The sequence below is a fragment of the Chiloscyllium plagiosum genome, chromosome 30 (genome assembly GCF_004010195.1).
Source record: "Chiloscyllium plagiosum isolate BGI_BamShark_2017 chromosome 30, ASM401019v2, whole genome shotgun sequence".
In the NCBI taxonomy this organism is placed as follows: domain Eukaryota; kingdom Metazoa; phylum Chordata; class Chondrichthyes; order Orectolobiformes; family Hemiscylliidae; genus Chiloscyllium; species Chiloscyllium plagiosum.
Window position 1 is genome coordinate 45,185,648 of NC_057739.1, and position 8,279 is coordinate 45,193,926.

An 8,279-nucleotide genomic window follows, 5' to 3' on the forward strand; every position below is an offset into this window, starting at 1 on the left:
CCTCCTCCTCCCCCCCCGCCCTCCTCCTCCCCGCCTCCCTGAACCAGCTGGCAGTGCCTGCTCCTACCTCTCTGCCCCGTGAGTCCCGTTGGAACGTTATGGGATCAGACCGAGCTGTGATACCCTCATGGTTGAGAAGCTGCTGTTGTGATTCATGAGGAATGGGACAGGGGTATGTCTGTTGTTTGCTATATTATAATGCTGCTGCTTTATTAATTTAACAGGAAACAACGGAGCATCAGTCTCCCTCAGAACAGGCCGTTACCCCAGAACAAACAGTGGCCCCCAAAAGTGGGACAGACGTGGTGCCCAAGTGGAACCTCAGGCCAAGGAAGAAACACTGAGATTCCCCAGGACAGAACGGTCAGCTGTCAGCAACAGTTGCGAGTGACTGAGAGTGAAAGTAGTTTCTGGTGTTGCAACTTTTCTGTGGCTGTTTGTCATTGAGAAATACATAGTATTAAGTCATTATCTTAAAACAAGTCCTGGAGTTTAGCCTCATTTTTGTTCATTGAATCTTCGCAGTGAAATATGTTGGTACAGGGTGATAAGCAATTGAAAAGCTCACCGGCACCAGTGAGTGAGAGTAAGTAAATGAAGGCCATGCAGTTCTCAGTCCTTGGAACGTCCCAAAAACATTTCACAACCAGTGGGGAGGTCTGCAATGTAGTATCAGATCGGCATTGAGCAAGCTCCTACAAACAGCCAGGAGACCAAAAAAAGGGTTATTTGGCCATTAAAGTGGTATTGGTTGAGGGAGACATATTGGGCAGACCTCCCCATCTCCACCTCAAAGCAGTAAAACATAGAATATGCCAGGCCCTTCAGCCCTCGATGCTGCACCGCACTGTGAAACCAATCTGAAGCTGATCTAACCTACACCATTCCATCCTCGTCCATGTGCCTATCTAATGACCATTTAAATGCCCATAAAGTTAGCAAGTGTACAACTGTTACAGGCAGTGCGTTCCACACCCCTACTACTCTCTGACTAAAGAAACTACCTCTGACATCTGTCCTATATGTATCACCCCTCAATTTAAAGTTATGCTCCCTTGTGCTAGCCATCTCCATCCAAGGAAAAAGGCTCTCACTGTCCACCCGATCTAACCCTCTGATTATCTTATGTCTCAATTAACTCACCTCTCAACTTTCTCTCCAATGAAAACAGCCTCAAGTCCCTCAGCTTTTCCTCGTAAGATCTTTCCTCCATACCAGGCAACATCCTCGTAAATCTCCTCCAAACCCTTTCCAAAGCTTCCACATCCTTCCTATAATGCTGTGACCAGAACTGTATGCAATACTCCAAGTGCAGAGTTTTGTACAGCTGCAGCATGACCTCATGGCTCCAAAACTCAATCCCTCGACCAATAAAACTAATACACTGTATGTCGTCTTAACAATCCTATCAACCTGGGTTGCGACTTTGAGGGATCTATGTACATGGACACAGAGATCCCTCTGCTCATCTACACTATCAAGGATCTTACCATTCGCTCAGTAGTTTGCATTCCTGTTACTCCTTCCAAAATGAATCACCTCACACCTTGTTGCATTAAACTCCATTTGCCACCTCTCCGCCCACCTCTGCATCTAATCTATGTCCCTCTGTAACCTACAACATCCTTCAGCACTATCCACAACTCCACCGACCTTAGTGTCATCCGCAAATGTACTGATCCATCCTTGCACGCCCTCATCCAGGTTATTTATGAAAATGACAATCAGCAGTGGCCCCAAAACAGATCCTTGCAGTACACCACTCGTAACTGAATTCCAGGATGAACATTTCCCATCAACCACCATCTTCTGTCGTCTTTCAGTGACCAAAGGATCTGTACCTATCTCTCAGGTGGATATTACAGCAGTAGGATTTACCTGTCAGGGTGTTCATGTCTGTGTTCAGAAGCAGTGGCTCAGTGGTTAGCACTGCTGCCTCACTGTAACAGGGACCTGGATTCGATTCCAGCCTCGGGTGACTGTCTGTGTGGAGTTTGCACATTCTCCCCGTGTCTGCGTGGGTTTCCTCCGGGTGCTCCAGTTTCCTCCCACAGTCCAGAGATGTGCAGGTCAGGTGATTGGCCATGGGAAATTTGCCCCATAGTGTCCAGGGGTCTCCAGGGTGGGTGGATTAGCCATGGGGAATGCTGAGTTACAGGGATGGGGTTGGTCTGGCTGGAATGCTGTTTGAAGGGTTGGTATGGGTGCAATGGGCCAAATGGCCTGCTTCCACACTGTCAGGATTCTGTGAAGCTGAGGTTCTTTGTGTGTATCTCTGTGAGAGTTGTGTTGTAGGGGTGCAGAGAGAGAATCTGAGTCTGAGTGCTACAGGACAACAAATAGAGCCTCTAAGATTTCAGCCTCTAAGGTTTAATTCCTAATTAGTGCTAGGTAGCTGGAAAGGCTTTTAGGAAAACATCCTGCGTAGAAGACAAAAAAGCTGCAAAAGGATATGGGTAGATTAAGTAAGTCGACAAAGATCTGGGAAAACGTGAAGTGGTTTATTTTGGCAGGAAGAGGAGAGAAGCATGCTACCTGAACAACAAATGTCTTGGTGCATGAATCACAGCAAGTCCGTATTCCGGTACTGCAAACAACTGGGAATGCTAACGGAATGGTATTGTTTATTGTGAGGGGAAGTGGGTAGTAAACATGGGAGGTTATGCTTTAGTTACACAGGGCTGTGGCCAGACAAGACAAGACAAGAGAAGACAAGACATCCTTACTCCGATACTCAAATCCCCTCGCTATGAAGGCCAGCACGTCATTATCCTTCCTCACTGCCTGCTGTACCCAGGTCTTGGTTCACTCATATTCCTTCCTCCAGTTTCCCTTCTAACAGTCTCTGCCACAATCGCCTTTGATCAAATAATTCTCATCTGTCTCAAACAGAAAACCTCCTGCTCAAGTTTCTTCCCCAAGAGGAAACGTTTCTTCAATCCAGGTGTTTGTCTCGTGAATCCTCTCTGAACCGTTTCCAACATGCTCGCATCCTTCCTTAAGTAGAGACGACCCCAGGCCCTGTCTGGCCACAGCCCTGTGTAACTAAAGCATAACCTCCCATGTTTACTACCCACTTCCCCTCACAATAAACAATACCATTCCGTTAGCATTCCCAGTTGTTTGCAGTACCGGAATACGGACTTGCTGTGATTCAAGACATTTGTTGTTCAGGTAGCATGCTTCTCTCATCTTCCTGCCAAAATAAACCACTTCACGTTTTCCCAGATCTTTGTCGACTTACTTAATCTACCCAATCCCTTTTGCAGCTTTTTTGTCTTCTACACAGGATGTTTCCCTAAAAGCCTTTCCAGCTACCAAGCACTAATTAGGAATTAAACCTTAGAGGCTGAAATCTTAGAGGCTCTATTTGTTGTCCTGTGTATTGTGTGCAGTTTTGGTCTCCTGGTCTGAAGAAGGACATTCTTGTTATTGAGTGAGTCCAGCGAAGGTTCACCAGACTGATTCCTGGGATAGCAGGATTGACAGATGAGGAAAGACTGGAATTTAGAAGAATGGGGGGGGGGGGGAGAAATCTCTCAAAGATATAAAATCCTGATGGAACAGGACAGGCTAGGTGCAGGAAAAATGTTAAAGTCCAGAACTAGGGGTCACCATCTAAAATTTAGGGGTAATTCAGCCCTGAGACGAGGAAGAATTTCTCCACTCAGTTGTGAACTGTGGAGTTCTCCCCCCTCCCCACCTCCCAGGAAGCTATTGGGGCCAGTTCATTAGATAGATTCAAGAGGGAGCCGGATCTTGTTGCTGATGGGATCGGGGGTTTGGAGAGAATGGGATACCGAGATTGCATGATCAGCTCTGGTGGGGAAGGCTCAAAGGGCCGAATGGCTGCCTCCTGCTCCTGTTTTCTGTTTGTGTGAGTGAGGGGTACGCAGGCTGCTCATGGGGAGCAGGGAGCCCACCACTGTCTGGCTGGGGCTATGCTGTTAATCAGCATTGTTGTCTTTACTGGCCGGTTTGCTGCTTCACTGACTGAATCTACTGAGCACCATGATCCTGTTCTCCACCCACACTATCCAACTGCCTGCACTGTGCTAATGGAATCGCCCAGGTTACATCCAGAAAGGAGGATTGCCATTGGGCAGCCAGCTCGGCCTGGTGGGAGGGTTCAGGGACCTGGGGGCTCGGCCTGGGGGAGGATTTAGGGACCTGGGGGCTCGGCCTGGGGGAGGGTTTAGGGACCTGGGGGCTCGGCCTGAGGGTGGGTTCAGGGACCTGGGGGCTCGGCCTGGTGGGAGGGTTCAGGGACCTGGGGGCTCGGCCTGGTGGGAGGGTTCAGGGATGGGCGGGGGAGGTGGAAGGGGCTGGAGCCCTGGGTCCCTGTGGCGATGGTGCAGTATCTATGGCCTGGCTGTTTGGGGGTCGAGGGGAGACGGAGGGTTTTGCAGATGGCTTTGGTAACAGGAGGCTAGAGTGAAGTTCAGTCTCCAGGTCGAGTGGGCTGGGTGAGGGATGGCCCCTGTCTACACTTTTTGTCACTGCCAAGTTGTAGTGATGTGTTCTTTCTGATTTCAGGAGAGGAATTCCAAGGTTTATGGATCGTTTCCCCTCGTGTTTGGAAGCAGGAACAGTATGGAGGAGCTTTCCACTGGAATACTAACTCGGATTTGATGAGCAGACGCAGTGTACAGACAGCTGCAGGAAGGGGATTCAGTAATTCCTGTAAGGGTTTAGTCATGAGGGTCGACTGCAGGTGCAGTCAATAATGTTGTTCAGAAAGTGTTACAGATTGTATGTTATCATTGTTGTCTCCCTGGACCCTGTTTAATTGGGTCTGTTCTCATTGCTGTAGCAAAATGCACATGATGTTTTAATAAAGGTTATTTTATAAATTACAGATGGGTTGTGTTGATCCTGCAGGGAGGCTGGGAAGAGTGAACAGGGCTCTGCAGCCTTCCTCACTGCCACGTGTTGGAGGGTAGTTAACAGCGTCTAATTATGGTTGGGTGTGGTGTTGATCTGGAGGAAGGTGTGTAGCATTCTCTCTGATCATGTTTCAGGAGTGACATCTTCAGAAAGTCCTGATGCTTCACCAGTGCCAGCAGACTACTGCTCTGCAGCTCCTCGCTCTCTGCCCCTCCAGCCAGTGACAGCAGTTGGTCCACAATTCAGACATTGGTCCCATTCTCCTGTGCCAGCTCTTGCTGGTGAATCACAGAATCCCTACAGTGTGGAAGCAGATGATTCTGCCCAATAAGTCCATACTGATCTTCCAAAGAGCATCACACCCTCTCTACTCTATCCCAGTAACCTTGCATTTCCCACACATCCCTGAACATTATGGGCAATTTCCCATGGCCAATCCCCCCTAACCTGCACATCTTTGGACTGTGGGAGGAAACCCATGCAGACACTGTGAGAATGTGCAAACCCCAACCAGGCTGGAATCGAACCTGGGTCCCTGGGGCTGTGAGGGAGCAGTGTTAGCCACCTGCCAACAGATATCATCACAGAGCAGCACAATGCCATTGTCATTCCACCCGTACTCACTATGCGGTGCAGCCCCGAGGGTGGTTTGTGACTGGGATCTCCAGCTTGACTCCGCCCAGGAATAAAGCAGCCGGCTTGATTGGCCGCCCATACAACATTGTGTTCGTTCTGTCCACCAGCAGCAGTATGGGGTACTATCTACAACAACTCACTCCGGATCTTTCAATAGCACCTTTCCAAACCCACAACCACTTCCATCGAGAAGGACAAGGGCAGCAGATACACAGGAACACCACCCCCTGCAAGTTCCCCTCCGAGCCACTCACCATCCCGACTTGGAAATATATCGCCGTTCCTTCACTGTCGCTGATCAAAATCCTGGAATTCCCTTCCTAAGGGCATCATGGATCAACTTGCAGCACATGGACTGCAGCGGTTCAAGAAGGCAGCTCACCCCCACCTCCTTAAGGGGGCAACTGGGAACGGGCAATAATTGCTGGTAAACCACATCCCTTGAAAGAATTTTCCCAAAATTCTGGAATTCCCAGGTGCAAAATAAAAGTTTGGGTGTTGGAAGGGATGATTGGAATTCAAGATGTGAACTCGGCAGCTGCTGCTGGACCTGTCGAGTTTCTCTGGTACTCTGTTTCTGCTGGTGTGTTGGTATTTTGAATTCTTTATCCCTTTTTCCTTGGATGTAATCCTGCTCCCAGCTCTGAGCAAGTGTCCCCTTGTTGTTCCGTGTGTGTAAGAGATCAGGCAGGTGTTGTTGGCATTACAGCTGAGACCTGTTCTCTGCCCACTAACCAGCTGATAGGAATGGGATTGACTCCAGCTGCTCCCCTCACCAGAGCAGCAGCCACAGGCACCCCCCCATCACTGGGTGTCCTGGTCGGGTAATGACAAGCTCCACATTCCCAGGAAATAGAGCTGTTTAAGTCAATGGAATCAGTAATGAAAGGGTTAAAATGAACATCATGTCGCTCAAATCTACATAATCTGAACTGAAATGGAGAAGTGAAATGTGAGCTTCATTGTCTACAGTCTTAACAATCACCATCAATAGCTTCGAACAAGAATAAAAGACAGCTAAACTGAAAGTAAAGCTACCTCTACTCGTTAAACTAAAATTAAAGCTCCCCAATACTATCCCTGTCAATACTCTTAGGACAGGGACAGCATGGGGTTACAAACAGAGTAAAGATTCCTTTATAATGTCTTGAATACTCCCAAGTTAGATTATGGACATGGGTACGGTAATAATTGCCATTGGCAAAATAATCCATTTTGCTTCTATATTCCACCCTGATCTCACCTTCATCTGGTCCATTTCCGATTCCTCCCTTCCCTTCCTCGACAACAGTTTCTGTTCTGGGATAGAGTGACCACCAATATCCTGTACAAAACCCACTGACTCCCACAGTTACCCTGACTGTACATCCTCACACCCTGCTTCTTGTAAAGACTATTCCATTCTCCCAGTTCCTCTGTCTCTGCCGCATCTGTTCTGATGCCAACTTAGACCAGGGAGTCTCTGAAATGTCCCCTTTGTTCCTCAACTGAGGATTCCCCAGCACCATTGTTGACAGAGCACTCTGCCAGGACTGACCTATCTCCAACACTTCCGCCCTCACCCCCCCAACAGAAATAGGATCCCCCTTGACCTTCCTACCCTCCCTTTCCGCCCCACCCCCCCACTGGCATCCACGCCCAGAAGATCATTAGCCTCCATTTCTACCATCTCCAGTGAGACACCACCACCAGACACTAATCCCCCCGCCACCCACATTACGCAGGGACTGTTCCTCCAGGACACCCTGATCCACTCCACCTTCATTCCCAATAATCCCCCCCCACGGCACCTTACCTTGTAAATGCAGAAGGTGTCACACCCACCTGCCCATTTATCTCTTCCCTCCTCAACATCCAAGGGTCCAGACACACCTTCCAGAAGAAGCCGTGCTTTACCTGGTTTACTGCAATCCCTGCTCAGTGTGGTCTCCTCTACATTGGGAAAACCAAGCTTAGACTGGGAGACCACTTCACAGAACATCTACACTCTGCCCGCAAAAAAGACCCTGAGCTCCCAGTTACCTGCCCCTTTAACACCCCACCCTGTTCCCTGGCCAACATCTCTGTCTCAGGCAGTGCTCCAGTGAAGCTCAGTGCAGGCTGGAAGAACAGCACCTCATCTTCCACTTGAGGACCCTGAAGGCCTCCAGACTCAATATCAAATTCAACAATTCTAGGGCCTGAGCACCTTCACGTCCTTTATCGGAGCCCTCACACACTCTGCCATCAAGCAGCACATGTTCTGCCAAACTGTCATTCTCTGTCTTGGTGTTTTTTATTCACTGTGAGCTGTGGGTATCACTGGTTGGCCCAGAATTGGTTGCCTGTCTTTGTTGCCCACCCCCCGACCTGCCCATCGATATATATACCACCTTTCCCCAGATACTATCAGTTCTGAAGAAGGGTTGCTTGGCTCAAAACGTTAACTCTATTTTTCTCTCTCTCTGTACAGCTGCTGCCAGACCTGCTGAGTTTCTCCAGCGATTTCTCTCTTTTGTTATAATTGCAGGTGCTGGGTGTCGAGATGACAATGTGTCAAACCTGGAGCCAGACCTGGCCACTCCTGTCAGCCCTGTTTGGAAGCCAGTTTAACAAAGAACAAAGAAAATTTACAGCCCAGGAATAGGCCCTTCGACTCTCCAAGCCTGAGCTGATCCAAATGTACTGTCTAAACCTGTCGGTCAATTCCTAAGCATCTGTATCCCTCTGCTCCCAACCTACTCATGCATCTGTCCAGACGCATCTTAAATGAATCT

At 48.9% G+C, this 8,279-nt stretch overlaps 1 protein-coding gene across 3 annotated transcripts in view; it reads left to right on the plus strand.

The window, feature by feature from the left end:
* snapc4 (small nuclear RNA activating complex, polypeptide 4) overlaps positions 1-4,856 on the plus strand; it is a 41,267-nt gene extending 36,411 nt beyond the window's left edge. For all 3 annotated transcript variants that reach the window (XM_043720631.1, XM_043720632.1, XM_043720634.1), the window contains 2 exons: positions 225-363; positions 4,537-4,856. In XM_043720631.1, coding sequence (XP_043576566.1) covers positions 225-344 — 120 coding nt within the window. In that variant the 3' untranslated portion in view covers positions 345-363; positions 4,537-4,856. The remainder of the gene's footprint in view (positions 1-224; positions 364-4,536) is intronic.
* The last annotated feature ends 3,423 nt before the right edge of the window (positions 4,857-8,279 follow it).